The sequence below is a fragment of the Ammospiza caudacuta genome, chromosome Z (assembly GCF_027887145.1).
Source record: "Ammospiza caudacuta isolate bAmmCau1 chromosome Z, bAmmCau1.pri, whole genome shotgun sequence".
Taxonomy (NCBI): Eukaryota; Metazoa; Chordata; class Aves; order Passeriformes; family Passerellidae; genus Ammospiza; species Ammospiza caudacuta.
In genome coordinates this window covers 44,997,400-45,024,382 of record NC_080632.1, presented here as the reverse complement: position 1 = coordinate 45,024,382, position 26,983 = coordinate 44,997,400, and the positions used below count along the sequence as shown (strand labels likewise).

The window sequence follows — 26,983 nt, the reverse complement described above, 5'->3', positions numbered from 1 at the left end:
ACTGCTAATAGATCTGCAACCTAAATCAATTAGTGTAGTAGCTCATAACAGACTTTTCTGGTAAAACATGCAGAGACAAGCCTGATTCCAAAGAGGCCAGTGAGAAACCCCTAATTTCAGTGAACAGAGGAACAGACACTGTATTGAAAGCAAAGACATAACCACCGAGAAATAATAAAAGCATAAAACCCGTGAAAAAATAAGTTTAACATTTTTAACTGCCCAATATTATTTTCAGTATCATTGTAATCTCCTTAGCATTCTCCCCAGGAATCAGCTATGAAACAAATTATTAGACAAAGTCAATAGCACTTTCTTAGCTCTTATGCTTTTGTTCAAATCAGTGATCACCAAATAGCTTACTATCATAGCAGCGTCATTAAGCAAAATGCATTACTACTTCATTGAATTTTCACCTTTCTAAGTCACCAGTACAAAAGTCTTTACCCCAGTATGGCTGCAGCCCATGCAGTTTATGAATCATCAATAATTACCAACACACCACTGTAATTAGTACAGACTAATTAGTACAACAAAATCTTCTTGCATAATTCTGTGCTGCTTCAGAGCAACAATAGCAGCTAGAGCCAACCAAGCAGTGAAGCAAAGGTGTTGGTGAATTCAGCCTCCTGAAAAGGCTCAGGACGGATGTGCCAGTTGAGAAGCAACACGCAGATGCCAAGGTCCCTTTGGACATCCTTTTGCCCTGAAGGCTTCCTGCCCTCCTCCCTTTCCCTTTCATTAGTGCATCCCTTCATTCAGCTTTGTAGTGTTTTCAGACATCTGTCTCTTTGGTTTTGCAAGCCAGTAATAGGAATCTCTTTTTGACCCAGCTTTCACCTCAGCCTTGTGCTCCCCTGGCTGCATCTTTGCCAGGGCTGTTTTGCACTTCCCTCCAGCTCAGTTTCTTCTATCCACACTGTTGGTGAAGTGTGGATAGAAGAAATTGAGCTGGAGGGACCTATTCCTTGGCTATTACCATTTTCATGTTTGATTGTACCACTATTTTCAATCTCAAGTCCCTTGGCTTTTTTTTTTCCTAGCCAAACTGCAGTCCACAACCATGTATGACTTCAACCCTGGCCTTAGTCTTGCATGAATTCTGTTACAAGACACAGGGCCAAGAGCTGATGTCCAACACCTTTGGCCTGGAGCCGGTGTCCTGCACTTCTGCCTGCTACAGCACACCAGACAAGGGTGCCCAACTCCGCTGTTCAGCAAAGCTACACTCCTCTGTCCTTCCCCATTTTTTCTTTGTCTAGTCTTCCTTAATAGAACAATATCACAATCTTTCTCCTCTTTTAGTTTTTTTCACTTCTGGTGCCTCCAACTCCACAGGCATTTTTGTATAGTTTAACAGTTGGCCACTCTTTCTCTGTTTGGAGTCTCTCCTCCTTTCTTTGTCAGCTTCAACAGTTACAGAGAGTATCACTTGACCTGTTTAGCAATTTGTGTTTATAAAGAAGGGGCAGATTTATGGGAGAAAATTGGAGAGCTCTTTTCACCTCTGAGTCAAGAAACCCCTAAATGATAATTTGGCAAAGGCTGAGAGACTAAGTAGGATGAATCACTCCTACAGTACGTACTCCTACTGCTGGAGCTTGATCCTGAGCTAGATGGTTTTGTGGTCTGACCTCCCCAGCTTTTTCAGACACCATCTTTCCCTGCCTCATACATTTGTCTGACTCTTTATCCTCTCCACCCACCAGAACAGCTACTGTCCCAGTACCTACAGCAACTCTCTTTCAGGAAAGATGGCTCTCTTCCACCTTGTTGTCAAATTCTGTTGGGTTTTGTAGTTGTTGTTTCGACTTCTTTTTCCCCATCAGATTCTCCTTGCTGTGGCTTCCAGTTAACTTTTACATCTGCTTGCTGAGCTGCTGGTCCCCTTCATTTTCCTCAGCCCCACTAGAGAGCTGCCAACTCACTCTGCTCCATGAGCTGCTCCCCTCTTGCCAGCCGACTGCCACTTTTCCATGGAGTCCAGAGGAGCATTAGATAGTTGGACAGTTCAACCCTGAAGTTAATGCAAGGTCATGCTATATTATTTTCTGAAAACAATGATTAAACACATACTACTTAGAAGAAATAAAGTTTTATCACTGCTGGTTCAGCCACTGCAGTCTCTGCAAGCACTCCTAAGAGAAGTCTGACCCTTAAAATAAAAAATACACACAGACAGTTGGAAGTGGTGGCCTGCTAACAACATTTGTGACAACACACACTGAGGCATGCAGCATAAAAATAATACATCCACAGGCAACACATGGGACCCCAAATCCCCAAAACCTGTAGGTTTGGCAGGGTCTGCATGTAGGTCAAGGGTAGCGTTCACAAACTTGCATGTGGTTCTTTTGCCTCTCAAAAGCAAGCAGAATTGGGCTGAGACCATATCAATACCCCTGTTAAAGCTATGTCATTGCACACAAGACAATTAGACATTTACAAGGGAACAGAACAAGTCAAGAGGAAGAAGAGCCCTTCCTTCCATGACAACTTTCACCTCTGGGTGATGAAATTCAGCTCCTGTTGCGTACTCTCACCCATGACCTTTGAGCTCCTTTTCTGCAGCGACTGTGTCTGAAAGTGAGCATTAGTCCCTAACTTTCTTTCCACCTTCTTCTTCCCTACCAATCTTGCCTTCACCTGGAGGGAGAGCACTAATTTAGCAGTGAAGCATTTTAAACCAAGCATGGCTAGGCATTGAATATCTCATATCAGATCCACCAGCCCACGGCAGTCCCTGCATCTCTCCTGTGCTCTGAATACCAGCCTGACTGGGTTCCTAAGGGGACCTGCCATAGAGATGCCTCAGTCTGCAAACTCTACGTGTTCTTCAGTGTGAGCCATATGACAAGATTCATATGTTAGTAGAGATAAGATGGTCACCAGTTCTGGAGATAAGCAGAAGCCTTCATAAAAACTTCAAAGTAAGGATCAAATGCTTAAAATTGAACTTCTGTGAATTACACAGTTGATAATATAATGAATGGCTAAGTTGGTTGGTTTTTTTTGTGTTTCATTCTCAAACTCTGCTTCTCCTTTGCACAGACTCCTTTTGTGCAATGCTGAGAAGTTTTGTCTCAGAATCAGCTTCAGGAACAGATATTAAGATTTCTTTCTTCCTTCATTCTCATTCCTCACTATATGGTTTCCTAGCTTGTGTTTCCAATAAGAAATTAGAAAAACAAATAGTCAAAACCACAGATCTGTTTCTTCTCTATTTCTCACTCCCTTTGTCATGCCCAGGAGATGTCATCCATTTTTAAGCAACTAGAGTGAGTAGTGCTCATATAATCTTCCTGTTTCAATTTAAAATCAGTTTCAAGGGAAGAAAAGCAAACTAGGGGGATGCAGGTAAACCTCTGAAAGACATGGGGAAGAGAGAGGGAAACAAAAGGCAGTTAGCACCAACAAGTCACAAGTAGTGGATCATCCTAAGGGAAATAAAAATTGAGAAATTAATATCAGTGTCTAGTTAATAGAGATTTTAGATGACTTCAACAAGCAAGCTGACACTTGTAAAATAATCCTATGAGGTTTAAGATAATAAACGTGTATCTGATATAAAATGATAACTGTAGAAAGAATATTATTTTAGGACTTTTTAAATTCTGTTCACAGTTTGGTAGCAGCTTCCTTGTGAATACATTATCATAATAGGACAATGGAACAAACAAGCAGAAAAGACACTAGCTCAGCCATTATGGTGCTACATTTGGCATACAAACTACCATTGTTGAGCAGTCCTCAATCCTCAGAGCAGCAGCTACTCTGAGACCTTTCAAGGCTGCAAAAGACTCAGAAATTCTCTATCCATAGAGGGTAGTCCACAGCTCATTTATTCCTATAATTTGCAGATTAGGGCTTTCAACAGCATCTGGAAGCAGTCATGCAGTTTGTACACACAGTTTCTCACCATGCAGATTTTTCTTATATGGATTCAAGGATCATGATCTACTATTAGGACCACTACCAAAATTCTGGTTCTTGGTATCAACATAGAATAAATTTGGTATTTGAGATACAGTTGGTTGAACACATTGGGATAGGATGATCCTTTATAAAATCCAAAAAGGAGATTTCTAAACACATTCCCATTTCTAAAAAAACCTGTGAGGAACAATCAAAAGAATCAGTCAAACCAACTAATCTTGGTCCAACATCCTCTCTTCACAAGTGGCCAAAAGCAGATGCAAAACTGGAAAATGCAAAAGCAGGACAAACACAGGGTGACACTGTCTCTTATAGCCCTTAACCTTGTTGTTTATACCTTGTCTTAGCTTATGCTTTTCTGCTCACAAAGCAGCAGGACATGTAAATTAAGACAATCCCTTTCTTCACTGACCATACAGAGTGTCTCAAAACTCACAGCACTGGGAAATTTCCTCCCCTTCCCCCAGATATTGGAAGCATGAATAAGAAGGGTTTGGGTAAGGGCTTAAGATATTCACTGAAACTCCAATGAATAAAGAATCACAAACCTTTTGTCGTGAAGGGACCCCTGAAGGCAATTTAGTCCCTTCAAGGGGTGCTGTTGCAAAGCATTATTGGGTCAGCCATGGCTTTACCTATCCCTTGTCATCATGGCTGCTGCTCAGCAATCACATTCCAGCCTGTACTGACAAGACGGGAAGTAAAATCCATTTTTGGACAAGTGCTTTAATTTCCAAACTACTATGCAAGATTTTTGGAAGGAAAAACAACTACAGAATGAATCAAGGTTATTTTGAATACTTTTGACTTTATCAACAGAAGTTTCTCTGCGAGTATATTTATTTTGTTAGCACACAAATTTCACTTCACTGAATATGCTTGGCAGGTAAGTTATGTTAACACCCTTGCAATGTGAAGAGGTGAAGGGAAAACAAACTTTTACAAGCATCTGTCAAGTGAACAGAGTATGTCCAGACTTATGGATCTTGGCATGGTGAGACTTCTTTCTGTAAATCCATCTGTCATTACTGTCCATTCTCAACTTCGCAGAAGCATGAGTCACACGCATTACTGGGGAATACGATCAAATTTCTTTACCTTGGGGAAAAGCACACCAACTGAGACTGAGCTGCTTCAAAAATACATGCACTGGTGTCTGGGAGAGAGCAAAATCCAAGATTATAGATACAGAGAGATATAAAAGTTAATTGTATTTTCATCTTTGTATGTTGAGGTAGTCAAAAAAGCAACCAGTGTGAGGATAGGAACAAAGATCCAAGTGAAACAACTTTATACTACCATGTAAATTTATGGTGAACCAACACTTCCAGTGTTGTACATATCTTTTGCTTTCCTTGAGATAAATTAATGAAAACTAGAAAAATTTAAGCAAAAAGAATAATAATGAAATTTCAAGATATCTTAGGTGGCTTCTTCTAGGAAGAGAGCTTCCTAAGGAACTGAACAGGTATCTATGAAATCAGGAGCAGCTAGAGCAGAATGAAGAGTGACTCACCAAGAGTATTCCCAATACAAGAAATTTGATGCTTGCACTTAGAGCAGGCCACTGAAGGGGCATTGTTAAAAGAGCAGTTGAACAAAACTTACCAAAGGTAGGCCCCTGTGCTGCTGCAGAAGACATCAGTAGGGACATAACCTCAACTGGCAGGCCCTTCAGTTATAAATTAAGAGAGGCCCAGGGAGTGATCCCTCTCCATGTGCACTCTTTTCTCTCTGTTGCCTGAGGCTCCTTACACTTGCCCAAGACAAGATAACAGGCAGACAGGCTCATGGTTTAATACAGTAGATCAATTCTTGGGCATGGCTATTAAAAATGATACAAAAACACCAATAAGTGAGTTTCAATACTGGATATTTCAGGTAATACAATCATAGAAATATGAACAGAAATAGCTAGAACACAATTTGCAGGAAGAGATTAGCTAAATAGTCATTACAGTCTTCCATCACCTCTTGGCCTAGGTAAATACTCATAACTTGTGACTCATACTGCTAGTCTGCAATCAAAGAATAATTTTAAAATGCAAAATTTACTTTGCCTTCCAAACACTGATTAAGAAAAAGCATCTGGAGGTTATCTGCATACACCTGAGTTACCTCCTCAATTAACATTACTCTTACAGTAGTAGATAGCCTGAAAAATGCAGTTGTCTTGGCCTCCACTGTTTGGAATAAACTATTTAGCATTTTACTGAAAGTAAACAAAATCACTAAGATTATGCACCTCAACAGTCTGAGAGCAGTCAGAAGCAGCACCTGAAATCCTGGTGTGCAAGTACACATGTAGGTAATTATGGACTCTATTACAAAGGTTAAAAGGGAAAAAAAACATTTGACTCAAGGCATGTGCTGCGGTGTCATGGTTTGACACTGGCCAAATGCCAGGCACCTACAAAAACCTCTCACTCACCCTTCCTGCTACAGGTGGACAGAAAAGAGAAAATTTTGTGAAGGCTTCATGAGCTGAGATAAGGACTGGGAGAAAACGCTCCAAGAGCAAAATAGTGTAAAATTAAATTTATTGAGTTTATTACTAACAGAATCAGAGGAAGATAATAAAAAGTAAAGCCAAGCCCTTAAAGAACACCTTTTCCCCCCAACCCCTTCCTCCTTCCCACTGACAGGGCAGGGAGACAGGGCGTGGGGGTTTTGGTCAGTTCATCACCCGAGGTTTTCTTCTGCTGCCCAGGGGGAGAAATCCTTCCCTATTGAGGCCATGGGGTCCCTCCCACAGGACACAGCTCTCTGTGAACTTTCCCAGCATGGTTCCAATCTCACGAGCAGCATTCCTCCCAAAGTGCTGCAGTGGTCACTCTTCCGTGGGATGCAGTCCTCCAAGGGCAGGCTGCTCCAGCCTGGAAGCGGGGCCCCTCTCTCCATAGAGTCTCCCCCTGGACCACAGCCTCCTCCAGGCATCCACCTGCTCCAGCACGGGCAGCTGGTGAATCTCTGCATCCCCCATGGATCCCCATGGGCTGCAGGCACAGCTGCTTCACCATGGTCTGCACCATGGCCTGCAGAGGAATCTCAGCTCCAGTGCCTGGAGCACCTCCTGCCCTCCTTCTGCACTGACCTTGGAGTCTTCATGTTGTTTCCCTCACACATTCTCATCTCCTCCTCTTCTCTGGCAAGGAAAAACTGTGCTCACTTTGTTTCGTTTTTCTTCTTAAATATGTTACCACAGAGACCTTACCAACATCTCTAACTGGTCTAGGCTTGCCCAGCAGCATGCCCATCCACCAGGGATTGGCTCTGCCAGACATGGTGGAAGCTTCTCACAGAAGGCACCTCTGTGGCTCCCCTGCTACCAAAAACCAGGCTGCGCAAAACCAACACATAGTTTTGTTCTACCATATTTCCAACACTATTCATTGTAGATACTGCTAGCTTCCAACACCAGCCTAGGCTGCAGTGGTTACCAGGCTGCTTCTTCAGACGTGCATGATGGATGTCACCATCAGAGCGCTGGCTTTGTATTACCCCCTCTTACTTCTTGTCTTGGGTGGGCATTGCTGGAATGCATTTTTTCCTGGTTCAAAGAGGTCTGTTCCTATCTTCTTTTCCCAGCTCCTGAAAGCCACCTACATACTATCTCAGCCTAAAACCTCTATAAAACACTATATTCCTCTTGCTGGAACAAGCCAAAAAAAACCCCAACAAACCCCAGAACAAGCATGTTCTGATGAGAGTGAGTCATTTATTGAAGTTTTCTGAATTGTCTTGCAGTTAGGAAAAAAAACCCTCAGCATTGAACTTTGATCTATATTTTACAAAAAAACCAAAATAAACTCCATTAAAGAACAGGGCATTGTGCATAAAGGACAGACACATGTCCTTTGAAAACATAATGTTCTGTCCTCCCTGGTCCTTCACACTGTCAGACAGCATTTGTTTTGCAGCACTTCTGTCTTGACTGTTGAGTTTGGGAGCAGGCAGTGGAAAACAACTAGCTTGGCTTCTGATTAAAACTTTAGCATCCACAAGATATGTCTTAGAATTATGCCTAGGAACTCTATTGAAAATATCCCGAAACCTCCATCAAAATACAAAACCCAACAACACTCCAAATTGCAAATTCACAGTACAAACACCAATAAAAATTAAACCTTCCCAAGTTTATAGGATAACAGACATCTATGGACACTTTCCCCATTACAGTCTAACATTGACTTGAAAATACAAAACCAGTATTTAAATACATGTCAAAATTAACTACTTTGCCATTGACCCTTTAGTTAGAAACCCACAAATAGAATTATTCCCAGAGCAGACCCTACCGTCTCAAGTATCATGAGTGATGCTCTCTCCTGTAACAAAGCCTCCAGCTTAGCACTGTCTGTTATTGTGAAACTACAAATTATCAACATGAAAGTCTGTGCCATGTCTCACACTAAAAATTGTGCAGACAATGAAAATCAAAGCCAAATTATCATCAAAATAAACAGCTCCAAGGCTCTTATGCTGACTGAATAATTCATGATCACATTTAATTCAGTCCAAATTTCTATTCTAGTTTTGACAAAGCCACTGCAGCAAATCCAGACAGCAGCAGTCACGTCTCAAATACTCCAAGACTGATACCCAGATATCACACTCTGTGATATGCACAGTGGCTTGCCCACTTGTGAGTCATCTAAGCCACAATAGACTGGGTTACCCAAACCCAGCATTTCCACCCTCTGTGTTTTGTCGTTCAAGACTAAAGTGTTTACAAAGGTCATCTCACCTATTTTACAATTCTCAAAGACAAAAGACTTTTCTAATAGGGCACATGGGCTGATTACCCAAACAGAGATGTTTGGCTACCCAAACAGAGATGAAGAGTGAGGAAGAGTAAAAGGAGTATTTCTACAAGGTAGGTATAAGTGACATACACGAAATGGTAAAGAAAAGGGAAGCTCTGACTCAGAGGAACAGAGAAGCAGGTGTTAGATGCACCTGAAGAATTCATACCTTACAGAAACAAGAAATACTCTGATGAAACTTAGTTACCCAGTCTTACAAACTTGAATGCAGTCATGAAAATTTGACTGCCATTATTCTATTCATATAAAGGCAGGTAGCATAAGCATCTGATTTTAGGATTTAACCTTTGCACATAGCTGCAATCCAAATAAGCTCTGCAAAATCATGGAAAGAAGGCATACAATAGACCTTCACCTGGTCTGCTGAACCAGTGAAAATTACTACTTACACAATAAGCAATAATAATTTTGGTATTACTTATCACTACTTACACAGTATGTGGATGTGAAATTAAAAGTTTTCTGGAAACTTTTTTTTTTGACATTTTGTTCCAGTCTTACCAAAGAGAAGTGCCATTAAATTAAGTGCCATGGTTCAGAACCAGCATTACAAAACTCATGCAAATGTTCTACAGAGACCTCTTACTGCTACCCCAGTTTTTAGGTACTGACATCTCTTTGAACACAATATAGTCATTTTTCTCCACCATTAGGATTGTTCATTATGAGGATGTAATTATGCAACTTACTACCCACGTTACTGAGAAGATTAAAAAAAACTGTACACACAGGGAAGCACGACCCTCTTGCAAATGTCTTGCCAATCAGTTTTCTCCCATGGCTTCTGCACATCCACAGCATAAACTTCCACCCTTAAGAATCAAAAGCGGAAGTTCTGCCTGCTGTGTGCGATGTTAACTGCCAAATTTTCTCTCCCCAAAGAAGAGTTGCAATTGCCTAGTTTCAATACTGTGGAAGTTGAACCCAACTCAGCAATTGTTTAATTCTATTTTATGAGCAAGATTTCTGGAGACAAAAGGGGCTTCTTGTGCAGTTAAAGGCAGCATAGTCCAAATGTTCAGGACTTCACTGAATTAAGCCCTTACTAAGCAACAGGAGCCATATACCTGCCATGAACTGTGGAAGAGTATCAATCTCCTCTTCAAGAGATCACACGGACATTAGAATCCTGACACTTTCCAACCACCTTTATTAAGAAATCCAGCCCCCGAGAGCCATAAAATATTTTAGTTTCAATTCACAGACAAACATTTGCACCATCACAGATTTTATAAGGCACGATGTCTTCACTTCAGTAGATTAGACCCTGTATCATGGACAACTCCAATGAATAATTGCTTATGTGTAAATTATTCACACTGTTACACTACAGTCCATGAGATTACAACAGAAAAAGCTATTGCTGAGTTTTCTGTTGTATATCTCTCTCATATATCTCTTTATTTTACAGTTATCTGTGGAGGTACTCTGTAGGGAAATAAGTTGTATTCCCTGTTAATATTGTACTTATTACAAGTGCATGTCACAAGACAGGAAACAGTAACTTCTGTAAGTTTCTTACTGGGTCCCATCCAGTTTTCAAAGAAGTTAAGAAATATTTGATTGTCATAAACTGAGGGAAAGGAGATGACAAGAGAGCAGCTAAAGCTTGTACTACTCTGTGTCACTCTGCAACAGAGTTCTATGGAAGAACAAAAATATTGAGATATATTGAACAAAAGATGCAATAGAATATAATTTTATAAAACATATGGGGTCACTCTAAAATGAGTGCAGATAAAACCATATTTAAATATTTATAAAAATATATATTAAAAACATATAAAATCATACATTTTCAAGAGAAAGAAATATAATAAACTAGTCCTGTTCAAGACTGCTGAAAAGGGTTCTTTGGAATGTCACAGGCAAAGCTATTAAAGAAAATGAAGAAAAAAACCAACTGCAAGTTAGGTAGGGTAGCAGAGAGCCTTGACTGCAGGAGTCATAGAAATGAGGTGAAATTCAAACAATACAAAGAGCTATGTTGCTATCTGTTAGAAGTTTCTTAGCTTAATACAACAGAAAAAGCAGACATGACAGCTTAGGACTCCCATCAGTAAATCATAGACCAGAAATAAACTTTTCAAGGCTTTGATGAAACTGAAGAAGATACAGGAGGTGGCTTCCAACAAATGCAAGGGCCAGCTATCTGATCCAAGAGTCCAGAAATTACATTTTACTTCACATAGCAAGTTGCTATTAAAGATCAAATGCTTTCCCAAAGCAAATAAGAGGCTCTGGGCTGGGAGGCCTTCTCCTCTGTATTAAAATGTCTGTAATTGTTACAGTCAAAGAACATAAAAAGGTCATTTCTGGGCACACAGAGAACACTCTGACTTGCTCACTAGTCCCACCTGTAGAAACCCTGTGATGAAGTGGTAATGCAGATTGCTGGATCCTCACACTGACTAACAAAAGAGCACCCCATACCTTTTCAGTTATGGTATTGCAAATATATCATTACTATCCCTTACAGAATTTAGACCTCAAGTTTTCAAATTCATATAAAATTACTAAAACAATGAATTTTCACATATGGAGTTCTTGAAGAAATCCCATTTTACCCCTCAATGGCATGGACCTAACCAACTGCTCCAAATTTTGCTGCCAGACATATGTCATAACCATCCCAGGGCTATTTTAGACTTCTGGGTACAATGACCCTGAGAAAAAGTTAAGTCAAATGAGTGGTCTGGTTTTTCCAGTCAAGCTGGATGGTTCTACTTGTGCCCCTAAATATTTTGCTAAGTCAGGCTTCAATGAAGATCAGGATTGCAAAGACATAACAGCTGCAGAGGGTCATATCAAGCCACCAAACTAACATCATATCTCTGAGAATGGTCCACACAGGATAACTTGTACCAGACCAGCATAAGCATGTGTGACACCGCCCACATCCATTCCCTACTGAAGGCCTAAGACATTTCTAAAACATAGAGGAGTAATTTTTTACTTATTAATCCTCTCAAAAAAGCTCTTTTACTTGTTTTTGTACTGTTGCTGGGAACTCATGCTATGTGCACCATGGAACACTACCTCCTTTTTTATACAGGGCTGAGAAGCACAGCACAGCCTGACACATTCTGTAATTTGCAGTCATTATGTTTTTCATAGAGACCACCACGTAACAGATACAGATTATTCAGAAAACTGTCGTTAAAAATAAAGCAAAGACATTTTCAAGTCCTCTAGGTAGATATAGTTGTATTTTCAAAGGTGGTGTGAATCAACATACCCTGAATCCACAGTAGGTCTGAGATGACAGCTCTGATTGTCCTAAAGGCAATTTTACAATCAGCATGGTGTACTTACCATGCAGAGAGATCTGTTCTGAGAGATGGGGAATTGCCTTGTGTACTCCAGAGGACAAGAGGAGGTCTTGGGAAAAGAGCGCCCACAAAAGTTAGCAGAAAGATGAGAAAGAAGGTGAGAAGTAATTTTGCAAGTCATGAGAACTATGGAGAGTTTATAGAAGCATGCACTGCACACCCATTTCAGCATCAATTTTTATGAAAATAGGTACTGAATACAAACAAAATGCTGAGAAAATGCCATTTCCCCGTAAAAGTCTGAAGTGCTGGCTTATCCTTAATGTTATCAAAGTTTTTTGTGTTTCAATTCCCCTTGCAGCTTCTAGCAGAGACACACATACATTTGCAGATACAGTTTGTCCCATAAAAGTTTAAATGAAATGCCTTTGTATTAACTGGCTTTCTAATATTTCACTTCATTGAAAAAACACTCCAAAAATATACTATGCCATTAAAAATGAAAATTAAAGGAAAAGTCATTCTCTAATCTTGCATTTTAATTTCAATGATGATGTATGCAGAGATATTTTTTTAATTATTCAGTCACTTATACCACATTCAAAATATGATTGCCTCAAAACACTTACTAGGAGTAAGCTAAGAAATATATATTTGGAAGTCTACAAAGGCAAGCTAAATGCAAGGCTAGGCACAGTTCCCATCTTTTTGGAGAGTGGGATCTTCATCTGTGCCTTGAAACTACCCTTCCAGCCAAGGGAGTTTGCTCCCACTTGGTCACATTGAGACAACCTCTGTGGTGTTGCAGGAATCCTCATCCAAAAGCAGAAACTGTCTCCTCAGTGTTCTCTGGGGAGGCAAAAGCCACAGCATGAAAGGCATTAGGCCATCTCAGAGCTTGGGACACTGAAATTACAAACTTTTCCTATATCAGATCATGAAAGAGTTTACCCTACTTCTGCATATAATAAAATAAAATAATTTTGTTGTTATTGATCATGTTACCACATTGGGAAAATGAAGAAGCCTTACCTATGATTACAGCAAATAAGAACTATTCCTGCATTTCTCATGTGTACCGGTTACTTTGAATTTTCTTTGTTACATGAGACACTTGCCAAAAAGTGCAGTATTTACACAGGTTTAGGCACAGGTTTGCACAGTCTTTACACACGTTAAAGTAACTAGATTATACTATGAACACAGTAATTTCACTGGTACCCATGACAAATTATTCCATTGTCATGGAAGACCAGTGAAGAGGCTGTGACTGTACAAATAGGATAAATACACTCTAATTTGAAAAAATTTATAAGCATGTTTTATTACTAAACACTGATTCTGAGAAAGAAGCAGCTGCAAGAGTGCCCATCTTATTTAAGATGGCTTGGTTTAATGATTTTCTGTGTTGCCCCTGACAGGTAGACTTGCAGTTGTTCCTACCTGAGATTATTACTTCTCGCTGAAATGTGTACAGTATGAAGCAGCACAGCAGTCTTCATGAATTTATATGTACAGCAGAACATACACGACCCACTGTCATATACTGTACCCTTCAGTTGCTGCCAGCAATAACAGGAAAGCATTTCATCCATGTGCTGCCTCATATGACTAGGTTCTCCACAAAAAGAAACATAATGACAACAGAATCAGCAACAGCCTACTCATCTACTTTGCTTAGTTTCTTTTGACAGATTTGGGATCAGAAGCAAACCAAATAAGAAACTATATTTATTAAAGATTGATTGCTAAATTCTTCACCTTAGTGCTCCACTTAATCGTTTTCTTCAAAAGGGAATGAACTTCCATTTCAGTATGTGCTCACTGAACACATCTGCAAGTATTAAACACACAGTGGAGCTGAATCTGTAACTACATACAAGATGTTATGGCTGATGGTGAGATGAGTAAATAATCACTCATTTTATTTTTCACCCTGAATATTGATCTAACAGTGCAACCTCTACCTAAGGTGTGAAATACATCATCACAAAAAGTTAAAAAAAACCCCCATGTCGATTACCAAGCAAGGAGGAAGAGCAGCAAGCACTGCAATTCCATTTGGGAGACACTGGGCCTTTTTAGATCTGATCTAGTTGCTCAATGCCACCTACCTTTATAATAGTATCACACCACCCTTATAATAGTGTCAGAGCTGAGGTGCTTATGCACTTGGTAAGGTGCCCTAGTACAAGAGTGGCTAAGTCTCAGCAAGAGCTGTAAGGTCTGAATCCTATGCTTCCAACCTCAGAAAGGAAATTCACTGGGCTGTAGTTAGGTGTAGTCACCTGCTGAAGCATGTATCCATCCTGACAGTGTGCATTCTGCAGCTGATGTTGCAGCTATCATTAGCACTCAAGCTTTAGTAACCTAAAGTTGGTTTAAAACTACTGTGGGTATCTCTATGGAAACATGCCTTTGGACCTCCGCACTGCAGCATGAAGTTATCAGTACCAGAGAGGGAAAAATTTTTCAGCTGGATCCTCCCAGCTAATAGAAGATATTAATGTATTAGAAATAAAGCCTTTTGAAGAAGCTGTAAATCAGGTGAATATTTTTATCAGATTATAACCAGAATCTCAAACTGACTATAGTAAGTTCTAATTTATGAATAAATGAAACATTTTCCCCAGAATTTTGTGGTTGAAATATTTCTCTTGTTGAAGCAAAATTTTCAAATAAACAGAAAATCCAATTCCTACTAACTTCCCATTAGCATACAAGTCAGTTGCCGAGTGAATTTTTAAGAAGGCAAGCAGGAACATTTGAAAGGAGATTAGAGAAGATGTACAGAAGGCTCTTCCCTGTTTTACGCTTAATTCTGTGACAAGCAGCATGAAGGTACTTTTTTCTGTCACACATTTATGCTATGATTTTTGCCTGTCCATGGCATGCATATTGATCATAAAACAGAAGATATACCTGTATTGTAAGATACTAACCACTTCAGTCAATACTTGGAATACACAAAGAACAACCCTTCTTCAGAATGAGGAAGAATGATTGAAGATACTTAGCAGCTAGTAGAAGCAGGCTGTGAACTGTGACCAAATAGAACAAAGAAATTCACACATTTAAATGTATCCTGCTTTGATCCCATTTTCAGTAATGGCAATACCTCTGCAACCATTCGAAAGGACAAGGAGAAGGGCAATAAAATAAATAAAAATTATTTTGGGAATAAAGTCAACCAAAACTGGAGGAAAGACGCCAGCAGACAGCTGACCCAACCTGCAGATAAGAATGCAGCAAGTATATGTATAAACATACAAAAAATCTCCGATTGTTCAAAGAAGGCAAACTATCCTCTTCCTATGTTATCACTTCCTCAGTGATCCTGTGCTGAAAGAACAGGTGAAAACCAAAAATCCTGTGACAGGGAGAGTGGCAGATCAATGAAAGAAAGCACTGTTGACATCTCCAAGTGATGCAAATCTTGTAACTGCACCAATGCCTGGCCACTACCCCCCTCACCTACCAAGAAATGTTGAACAGTCATCAGGGGGAGTTAGAAAAAAGCCAATTGGAGCAGCAGCACAGCTCAACTACAGCTAAAATAGTTAAAGGCTGTGTAGGAGGTATAATGCCAGCTGTTTTGATCCCTGTTAGCCTCTTAGCCACAAGAGAATGTATTGCAGCCCAGTCATTTATTCCTGTTGAATTAAAAATAAAATGTGGGGAAATTTTCCAAAAATCTGAATAGCCTTTTGCCCACTGCCTATCTAAAAAAAGCCAGATCATCATCTCACTGATGTCAGTGTTATCTTTCCAGATGCATGATTTGCATTCTAACATATGGAGTGGCAACTTCTGAATTTGTACTACTGGACTATATGTATACATTTCACATTTCTACACTGGGGCTGGAAGTGCAAAATGGCACCAAGTTTTAATGTTGCATCATTAAACATTGTTTTGTACAGTAAACACTGTATTTTAAGCTCATTCATTATATTTTGAAATAAAATGCTTCTCTTTCTTCAGTGGTAGGAAATGATACATTCAGATGATTAAAGGTCATCCTTTGATGGGCAATCATGTGCATCGGCCATGCAGGAAAACACTATTCTCTGACAAGAATTCACATGTGAGCTACAGAAATACAGCACCTTTTTCAGTATAAAACTATCTACAGGTCTGTGGATATTTGCAACTGAAAAATAACAATAAAGCGAACATGAAAGGAGGCCTTAAAGGACTTACTTCCAGCACAGCAGATTTTTCAAATCTAAGGTGAGCTCATAGATAACTTATAGCTCCAAAGGGGCAAAAAATGCTTCACCTAAAAATAGCCTCTTGTATAAATGCAGTGGAACCCATGAAAAAAGATTCCCTTCTTTGAAGACAGTTTATTACTGAACTCTTTGAACTGTATAGATAGTCCCTAAGCCACTAAAATGGCAGAGGGCCAAGAGAGATCTGTATGTGCATGAGCTGTTCTTGTTAATGTGTATCTGCAACCAGACACCCATTCTGGTTGACTGTAATACTCATCAGTCCCATTAGTTTTTCTGGTCTCAATAATTTTATATTTCACTTTCATAAACCTGAAAGAAAAAGTCTGACATCTCTACCACCAGGATGCACAGAATATAACTTAAAATCATGACATTTAAAATATATTGTCTTTAAGACTTACACAACTCTTGTCTTGAGTGTGAGCCTTAAATAAATCTATCAAACACATAGTTTTTAACCCAGTAATGGTGTGAGAAAAAAAACCCCAGTTCCGTTGCTCAGTCCAATCTCACCTAAAGGACTAGAGTAGTAAAAGCTCTGTCACACAGAACCAAAAAAAAATCCCAGAATGTATCAAAGAAACCGTTGCTCCAAACAAAATTATACTATTTATACAGTTACATTTGAAAGAAAACAAAAACAAAACCCCATGAAGTTTACATGATTCCCATGCACCAGACTCACAGAGCTAACACATTTTGTGAATTCTGTCCTAATTGGGATGGCAATACACAAGTCCCTGATGACATTTAACAAAGTTATCACAGAAGTTATACTAAAACCAGTTACATCAGTAGTATCACCGTTTTGGAACAATTATGATTCTTAGTGTTAACTTGTTCTGCTTTGGTGTTATTTTGTTGTTGTAATTTTGGTTTTGGGGAGAATATCTTTGACTCTTTTTGTCAAAACTTCTCTCAGAAAGCAGGCGGTTAGTGATCTTCAGTTTGTCTAGACTAATATTAGGTACTTCTTCCTTGCTTTCTAATGTTTGACTATAAGATGCAGGAGTCCTCTGATACTGTGATGGGCTCATTAATAAAACAGAGACAAGCACAGACTAACAAGTGGCTTTAAGCAGTAGTGGATAAAGTTTTGTACACAGAACATCATCTAGGCAATTTCTGTTGCAGCAACATTGAGTGGTAAAGATACATTTTTGTTGTGCAGCTCTAAGATTTGGACAGAAATCTCTAGATTCAGACATCACATCTCCTCAAGACTCAAAGCATCAAAGAATCCAGTGCCACCAAGAAAAGACTTTTATTTCCCTCCAAAACACCTCTCTACCTACATGTCCCTTAAGCCCCATTCCCTTTGGTATGTCTCTGCCCTGAACTCCTCCAGCCCATAACACAGGACCCATCCACAACCACCCCAACTTGGCTAGATTGATCATTTTTTTACTACTTGAACAATGATATCTCACCTGCTTAGTCCATCTCAGATCTTCACTTCATCCATCTCTTCTCTAACCACCCACCACACCATCATAGTACTCCAGCTGACCTTTTTGACAAAAGTAGCCAAAGATTTCCCAGGTTTCCACCAGCACCCTGTGGCTGCCATCCAGAGCTCCAAGGGGAAGGAGAGCTGTCCAGCAGCTGCAGATCAGTACACCACAACCATGAGAATGCAAGAAATCTTAACTTTTTTGTCTTGCTATCCTAGTCTACACACTACAATTTGGGGTAAAATGCAACAGCCCGAAACAAGGCCATGGCAAAGGTGTTTGACACAGCAGTTACTGACTTCTTCCATGAGCCACAACACTGCTTAGAACATTAACACAGACCTAAACATTTAACACATGTGAATGGATTTATTCTGGAATGTAATATAACCAACCTTTCTGAAATCTTGTGATTTTTCACAATATAATTAGACAGCTGTTTAAGAAAGATTTGTCTATATGACAAGGAGGAAGTAATGATTCATCAGGCAGGACTCTTTGGAATGCATGGATTTCAGGGAAGCAATCTTAAAAGCGAGAGAAAGAAAAAGCCACAACAGCCAACAGTCCAGTGAGAAGAGTACTCATGTCGGAGGACCTTTTTACACACTTGCAAAACAGAGACTTGAGCTTGGGTGTCTATCCAGAAAACACCTGAGTCATCACATTAACACCTATTCTGGGGTCTCAGAAGAAATTTTATTAACTTTGGAAAAGAATACACACAAAAAGCTAAACCTAATTTTCTCTCTCCTTTTCTAAAAGAGGTTTCTTGGTTTTTGGGCTAGCAAAATGGTTTGATAAATTGCATTTTATAATGGACATGATAACTGCAGGGGAACAATGATCATTGACAACATTCAAGTCCACAGTGCCATCAGACAACCTTATAAATCTGCAGCAGAGGAGGAGGAAAGCCTCTCTTGCTGTTTTTGTAGCAAAATGGCTAACCTAAGAGAAAAGGGAAAATTGAGTGCTGGAATTAGCTAACACCAGAGACCTCATGTTAATTCCACATTCAATTACACTGATTTTTTTTTTTACAGCACTGAAAGGTATACCACCTGTAACTATATCACTATTTGATGAAAACATGCATATAACAAGACAGGAATCAGACCTCGCTCTTCCAAATAAAAACAAATGAATTGTAATTAAATCTGACAGGCTGCAGCTCTATATGAAAACTGACTGTAAACAGTTTCTCCTAGGCTTACAAACAGATGTTGAATAGCTTGATTTTTACTACCTATATTGCTTTAAAACTCCCTTCTGTCCATTTCATCAGTGGATGTTACTGACCCTACTGATGCAGAGTCTCTCAACTATCCATTGTTCCTTTGGAATTCTTATTTAAATGTCGTTTAATAATATCTATACACACATTCACACCTGGCTGTATTGTCTGTGAATTCTATGTACTGGAATCCAGGTGGCCCAGATCTCTGCAATTCCTGCTCCATTTTTCCATGCTATGAAACCAACTGCATTGGTCCAGTTTTCCCATCCTTTTGGACCAAAAGCTGCCTCCTCAGATGCAATCTGAATCCAGGATAAAAGGTCAATTAATTGTAAATCTACATCAAAATTAGACATGCATTTTCAAAGTGAATAACTCATGTTATTAAGAGTTTAATATTGAGACAGTTTCTGAAGTAGCACCATTTAGATGCAGGGTTTCTCAGCATAAATCTGCACTCTACCCTTTCTACATCCAAGATATGAAATATTTGGCATTGGATAGCCAAGTCAGAGATTTACAGGGTAGAGATATACAAGGATTTTTTAAAACTATTCTCCAGAGTACCTTGCTATTCAAAGAGTCAGAGGTAATATAAAGGAACAGCATGTCTCTAATGCATTTTGTTCTTTTACAGCTGACAACAAGGGTGAGAAAGACATTTATGAATAATTGGATGCTGAAGGATAGCGCTGTGGTTAAAACAAATGGCTGAATTGAAAGGGAAAAATAAAGTTCACTGGCAAATGGACTAATGGTCCTCTCAAGTGAAGAAAGTTACCTGGAGTAGACACTGCCACCAAAAAGCTGTACAGAACATCACCTTAAATCAGAATTAACATTGTATCTTTGCACAGAACTTCTTCCTCACATAGAGGGAAAGGTGACTCAAGCTTCATAAGCCAAAAGCACTGGTGTTTTGGGGGAGCTATGGAAGCTCCTGACAATGAGCTCATTCTACGTTATGGTCTGTGAGATTGTCCCAGAGAAGATGCCCTCAAACAAGCAAGACCACAGCCATGTGTTGTGTTGCTGCCCTGCAGCAAGGTGACTGCTGGTGACTTTCTGGGCTAGAAATGCACCTACTGATCTGTGCCAGAGGGAGACAGTACTGCACAAGAGATCATCAGGTGGCAGTTAGCTGTAAGCTCATGCCCTCAACCACTTCAAACACACAGGCTGCTCTTCACTATGCTCTGTACTTTGGTCTTTACATGAGTAAATGTGATTGTTGATTTCTTAAGCTATAATCCTGGGTTTGACAAGACTCACCAAAAAAAGGTAAATGCTGCTGCATCATAAAACATTTCACATGTTATTTTCTAGCAGCCATACAGGTACATCCAGTGTTCACTAAAGGCACTTTTAGAAAAGTTACATGGACAATAGAGAAAATGTTGAAAGATTCACACCAAGCTCCTCTGAAGATAAAACCTCAGTCTCATTCTGTGCATATCAAACAGTAAAAGGGGAAAACAGATGCTGCTAATGGTCAGTTTAACATCACTTGGTATTTTGGGCACTGAAAGACAAAGTCTTAAAACAAATTTTTACTGAAGGACTTAGAGGGGTCCTGGACCTGTTGAATTCTAATGATGAAACTATTGAGGCTCATTGTTCTCTTACAAGCCTTCAGCAATTCTCTTTTCTTATACATGTGTGTGCACATGCACATGTGCTCATTTTATATTAAGTGATATAAATGCATATCATCCAGAGCAATTGTGGAAGTCCAGAATGTTGTGTGACTCAATGTGAAGTCATTAATCAGGCTTCTTTTTGCCAGGTGGTTTAATATTTTCTGAAGAAATGGTTTTATCTGTTTTGTAACAGTTCTTCTGTCTAGCATTGCTTAAGAGCACAACAACAGTGCTTGCCAAAGTTCACCTGCATCATTTGAAGAAGGAATGGAAAGGTCATATACAGAACAGCAACTGTATTAATTTACTGTATTAATTTAAGATACCTGGGCTTAGTCACAGAATAACACCTCTATACTAGTAATTTTCTTTAGGGTAAGAGCTATTCAGGCCAGCACGTCTCAGAGAACAGCTAGCCTAAAATAACAATCCTGCACTGTAATATATTTCAACAGTTTTTGGCCTGCTCAATTTTTTTATGCCAATTCTGCAGTCCTCAGCTATGTTCAAGAAGTGCCTTATGTCTCAGGTGTCCTACTGAGTTGTGAAATGAACCTTCATCACACTAAGTTACAGAGCTGGGAGGTTTATTTTCTAGGTTTACACTACATCTGGTGTGTTCCACATGCCACAGAACTTACTATTAACCAGTTAAACCATAGTACACCTCAAACAAAACCAGTAGTGCAAGAAGTACCCTGACTTTTCTTATACATGGTACTGCTTGAAAGACAACTGTATTTCAAATCAAGGCAATCCAAAAAAACCTAGGTCCTTGACATTTTGAAGAGGATATGTCCCAACACTTCCACCTTGGAACTTAACACAGCCAGCACTAGTAAGAGATACTGTCCCACTGTATTTTTGCTTATTTCTGAGCTTTTCTTGCTACAGAAAAGCCTGAAAATGGTGAAATTCTACTGCTATTGTGACTGATCAAGATAGGCTCATAAACAAGTTTTTCTTTTCTACAAAGAAGACAGCATAAGAAGAACCAAATCATTACACCTGCTGTTCTTGTAATTTTAAGAAGAAAAATATTATAAAGTAATCAATGGAAGTCTGCAAGTTTTTTGCAGGGTTTTTTCCATCTAGCTAATATGTTAGCAACATGAGCTTTGAAACTTGTTTGTTGCTGTAAAGTTTTGTTAATGCTGAAGTCTCAAGATGTCAAGAAAATCAGAACTTTTCACAACTTCTGCTTAAGACTTGGCCATAATTATAAGATGTAAACATATATAAGGGATTTACATTTTCAAATCTCCAAGGAAGTGTCTAAAAGACTGTTTACTTCTTGCTAAACAGCTGGTACTTCAGAACAGCTGCACTTCAGAACCAGCAGTAACTGAGCAATGGGTCAAGCAGCCATTATAGAGTCAGCATCTTCTCAGCTCATTGTTATGCTTCTGTGATGGATGCTAAATGCCTTGTATCTTTATAGAAAGCTGATGGAACATTTGAGATATTAATACTCTTTCTTTTCATGATACTGTTTTGCTTTGTTAAGGAGGGCACAAGGGGAAGGAATGGCTGGGTTTTTTCAATTGAGTGCTTCTGCCCAAGTAGTTCAAGAACAGAGTGTATGGCTGAGCACCAGAAACTGTGGGTCCTATCCCAAATCAACCTGTAACAAGTCCACCTGAGATCTTTGTCAGGCAACCTGTACATAATTGTTTACAAGGCTTTCAAGATCAAAAGAAACACACCTACCCACCAAAACTGCTGACTGGTTACTCACAAACAGTACCAGTGGGATGGGACCAACACATCTCAATGCTCTGAACAATTCATAACTTTTCATTAAGGAAAGAAGAAGAAAAGAAAAAAACAAAAAATTATCCTTTGTAACACTGACCTCACACCAAATGAATACAGATCAAATACTTTGAAAGTAAGGTTTAGATAAGCCATATATTTTAAGTGATATTGGATCATTTTTTCTTTGGTTGGCTTTTATTTTTTATTTGAATTGAATAGGGTTGAAATTACTACAGGTTGATTTATTTTAAGGCTCGTTTCATACTATAGTGTGGAAGAGTTTTAAAACATTGTATAAAAGCAGGATCAAATGTAAAGTGCAATACTTGATTGTGAAAACAACTAAAGTGCAGTTTAGAACACAAAATGAAGACACACCAAGCAATATGGTGTCTTTTGAAACCAAGACACATGGTTTGAGTGTTTTGAGCAGTTACAGAACAGAGATATATATATATTTTACTATATAATAGTGCTAACAGCCAGTATATTGCTTTTGTCCTCTAATTCACTTAGATGAGATTTTGTGGTGGTTTAACCCCAGAGGGCAACTAAGCCCCAGGCAGCTGCTCATTCACTCAATCACCCAGAGGATGGGGAAGGAATCTGAGGAGTGAAACTGAAATAACTCATGAATTTGACACTTTAATAGGTAAAGTAAAAGGTGCACACATGAGCAAAGCAAAACAAGAAATTAAGTCACCACTTCCCAAGGGTAGACAGGAGTAAAGCCATCCCCAGGAGAGCAGCGCCCATCATGTGCACTGGTTACTTGGGAGGACAAACACCATCACTCCAAGTGTCCCCCGTGCCTTCCTCCTTCTTTCCCCAAATGTGATGCCATATAGTATGGAATATCCAATATTGCTAATACATGCAACCAAGCACTACAGCAGCAAAAACCAAGCGGTACCAACACTCTTTCCATGACAAAATAAATTATATTATTCTTCACTTTTGAGCTTTTATGGAAAAAAATATTGTTATCATGTACTACTGCAGAAACATGTTTCCACACTTTTCCACTTCTTATAATCGGTCAAGTACAGTAAACTATTTTGCCTTTATGATAGTTCTGTAATAACCCAATCCTGTTGTAGTCAATACTTCAGTATGATGTACAAAATCAGGCCAGGAGACTGGCAGTAAGAATGACAGCTCTAACTCAACTAAAAAAAAAAAAAAATTACAGATCCTAATTCTTTTAAGAATGAAAATATTTCTACTAAAAAATTGAAATAATTGTTACATAACTTCAAAAACCCCAGACACCTAACAAACTCATAATTTGTAAAAAGAAGTGAAGCTATCAAAAATAATCACAATTCTGAACCACAGAATCATTTAGATTGGAAAAGACTGAATATGGCACTTAGTGCCATGAGCTAGTTGACAAGGTGATGTTAAGTCATAGGTTGGGCTTGATGATCTCAAAAGTCTTTTCCAACCTAGTTAATTCTGTGATTCTGTGAAAAGACATCCAAATTCAAATCCAATCTTTGACCAATCACCACTGTATCACCACAGCACAGAGTGCCACATGCAGTCATTTCTTGAACAATTCCAGGGATGATGACTTTATCACTTTCCTGCCAGTCACTCCCAATGCTTCACAATCCTTTGTGTGAAGAAATTGTCCTTGATGTACCACCTGAACCTTCCCTGGAGCAGTTTGAGGCTGTTTCCTCTCATTCTGTCTCTTGTTGCCTGGAAGAAGAAACCAACCCCCACCTGGCTGCACACTCCTTTCAGTTGCAGAGAGTGGGAAGGTCCCCCCTGAGCTTTCTTTTCTTCAGGCTTCTCTCTCACCCCCAGCTCCCTCAGCTGTTCTTCACAGAACTTGTGCTCCAGACCTTTCCACAGCTCTGTTTCCCTTCTCTGGACTCACTCCAGCACCTCAATGCCTTGTAGTGAAGAGCCCAGAACTGGACACAGGATTTGAGGTGTGGCTTCACCTTTTCTGTGTACAGGAGGTCAATCCCTGCCCTGCTGCTGCTGCTGGCCACAGCATTGCTGATCCAGGCCAGGATGCCATTGGCCTTCTTGGCCACCTGGGCACAGCCTGGCTCATGTTCAGCTGCTGCCACCAGCACCCCCAGGTCCTTTCCAGCCACTCTGCCCCAGCCTGTGGAGCTGCCTGGGGTTGTTGTGACCCAAGGGCAGGACCCAGCACTGGGCCTTGTTGAACCCATAACATTACAATACCAATCAGAAAGTTCAAAACCATCTGAAATGCATGCAGTTTAAATAACTAGAAAGTTGGGAAATATATTTGTTTGTAACAGCACATAATGTAATAATATATAGTGAACAATTATTGAGAACCAAGTTATGACTCTAAAGAACTTTTTTTCCCAATTCTTCCTATTTTCTTTTCAATTCTCATCTTAATTGTAAAAGTGTTTTGATTTTGCTCTCCTCTTAACAGGAGAAAAAAGAAATCATATTTAAAAAAATCATATTTTGTCTTAAGTATTGCACTCTGACTAGTAAAAAAAAAATCTATAAATCCAAGAAATAAAAGAATTGTTTTACTCCAGTAATGCTTGAATTTTGTCCCAGTTGTTGATGATGCAGGCTCCTGATCTGAATGAGTAAAACAGTAAATGTGACTGCAGACAATTCTACAATTTTCCCAGCATTTGAACTAACAAACTGACAACGGGCCATGGGGGTTTTGGGGTTTTTTCTGTGATTTCTCCCACTTATGTTTTCCTTAAGTTTTCCTACTGCTTCTGAATTTTTAAATAATTAAGGAACATTTTATAACTTTGGAATTTCTTACTGATATTCTAACCAAATACTAGGATTGCTTTGTGACATGATATCCTGCTTTCTTAGTACAAAAGAAAAGTAACCTAAGATGCAGCTAAGATCATGATAGTGGTTTTGTTTTATGGGTTTTTTTTTTTTTGGTTTTGTTTTGGGGTTGTTTTTTTTGTGTGTGTGTTTTTGGTTTTTTTTTTAATTTATAAACTTTGGAAGGAGGCAACAAAACAAATTTTAATTTCTAAAAGGCTTTCAGGGAAGTTACTCTGATATTAAAAACAACAAAAAACAACCCAACAAACCAAACAAACCTCATGGAAAAAAAATCCAGCGCAATGATCTCCTTGCAAGTGCTAAACTTAAGCGAAGACGTTGACAGGCAGGTTGCAGCAGTGCCTGCCTTAGCCACTGAGAGGGGGACCAAGTCTTCCAGGTACCCTACACACACAGCCCCCGCCCGCTCCTCCAGGAGCATCTCCACAGCTCTACAGCAGCAAGGTGCATCAGCGTACGTGTGCAGATCATAGTGGTTCGGTTCTCAGCCGAACACCCACGCCTAGAAGCAACAGTTCATTTTAAGAGATACGGCGGGAAGAAAAAGGGATGAGGTAAATAGAGCTAGCACCAAGTACTCTCTGCCATCAGCCACAAAGCTCAAAACAAGCCTTTCCCCGCTTGCTGGGTGTGCGTGGCCGATCCTAGCGCAGGGCGCCCCGGAGCCGCACCAAGGCTGTGCTTCGAGGCGGAGAAAGGCGGAGAGAGCCCGAGGGGCCCGGCGGCTGCTGCTCCCCCCGGCGAGCTCCAGGCGAGGCGGCCCCCCCGCAGCAGTGCCAGCCCGGCCCGGCCCGGCCGCCGCAGCTGCGGTGAGTCAGTGGGCACCAGGGCACCGCTCCTGCCAGCTGCATCCCGCCCGCCGAGCATCCTCCGGCGGGGGAGGCGCTGGCTCCGCGCACCGTCCTCCCTCTGCCGCGGCCGGCGGGGACCCGCACCGGGACCGCCGGAGATCACTCCGGAGCGGCGACCTTACCTTGGCGCTGGAGCTGCTGGTCTGGGTCTCCGCCTCGACGCTGCAGCAGTGGGGCGTCCTGGACCGGGCGGAGGCGCCGCCGGACTCCCTGCGCTCCTTGCGGCGGGGGCCGGCGGAGGGCGGCGGCTGCCGGCTCTGGTAGGCGAGGACGGAGGGGATGGAGTCGGCCGCGTCTGTCTTAACGAAGAGGCCGTGCAGGGTGGTGGTGCCCTGCGAGATCGTGGTAGTCTGGTGGGGGGAGTTGGACTCCTCCGAGTCCCGGCAGTATATCACACCGCTATGCGAGACGTGAATGCTGGGTGCGCAGCCCATCCCTTCCCTTCGCAGCCACCCCGCCCCGCTGCACCGCCGCTCCGCTCCGCTCCCACCTGCCGCCCGCCCGGGCTGCGGGGCCGCCGCCCCTGCGCCGCGCACCCCGCGCCTCCAGCACCGGCGCCTCCCCCCGCCGCTGGCGCTGCCCCGGCCACTCCCGCCCCTGCGGCGCCTCCCCGCCACCCCGCCCGCTCCCCGCGCTGCCTCCGGGGTCCCCAGACCTGCTAAGCCCCTTCCCCTCTTCGGCAGCCTCTTACGGAGCGCCGGCGACCACCGAGCTGTTTTCACCTGGGGTGGGGGGAAGCGGAGGAGGATGAGAAGAAGGATGTGAAGGGTGAGGAGAAGAATGAGAAGAAGGGTGAGAAGAATGATTATCGCTGGTGCAGGCCCCTCATGACCTAGGCAGAGAGTCTGTTTTCAAGCCTCCCGTAGGGACATTACTCACATACACATACACACATACTCCCCAGCACTCCAGTTGTGCTAAATACTTTAAAAAAAAAGTTACAAA

At 40.8% G+C, this 26,983-nt stretch overlaps 1 protein-coding gene across 10 annotated transcripts in view; it reads right to left on the bottom strand.

Moving 5' to 3' along the window:
• PDE8B (phosphodiesterase 8B) overlaps positions 1 to 26,472 on the bottom strand; it is a 70,361-nt gene extending 43,889 nt beyond the window's left edge. For 6 of the 10 annotated variants that reach the window (XM_058823258.1, XM_058823263.1, XM_058823259.1 and 3 more), the window contains exons 1-2: positions 26,161 to 26,472; positions 21,615 to 21,617 (exon numbers count right to left, since the gene is read on the bottom strand). In XM_058823258.1, coding sequence (XP_058679241.1) covers positions 21,615 to 21,617; positions 26,161 to 26,472 — 315 coding nt within the window. Of the gene's footprint in view, positions 1 to 20,028; positions 20,057 to 21,614; positions 21,618 to 26,122 lie in introns of all 10 variants that reach the window. The other 4 variants (XM_058823257.1, XM_058823264.1, XM_058823260.1 and 1 more) reach the window with 2 other exon arrangements.
• Between the last annotated feature and the right edge of the window lie 511 nt (positions 26,473 to 26,983).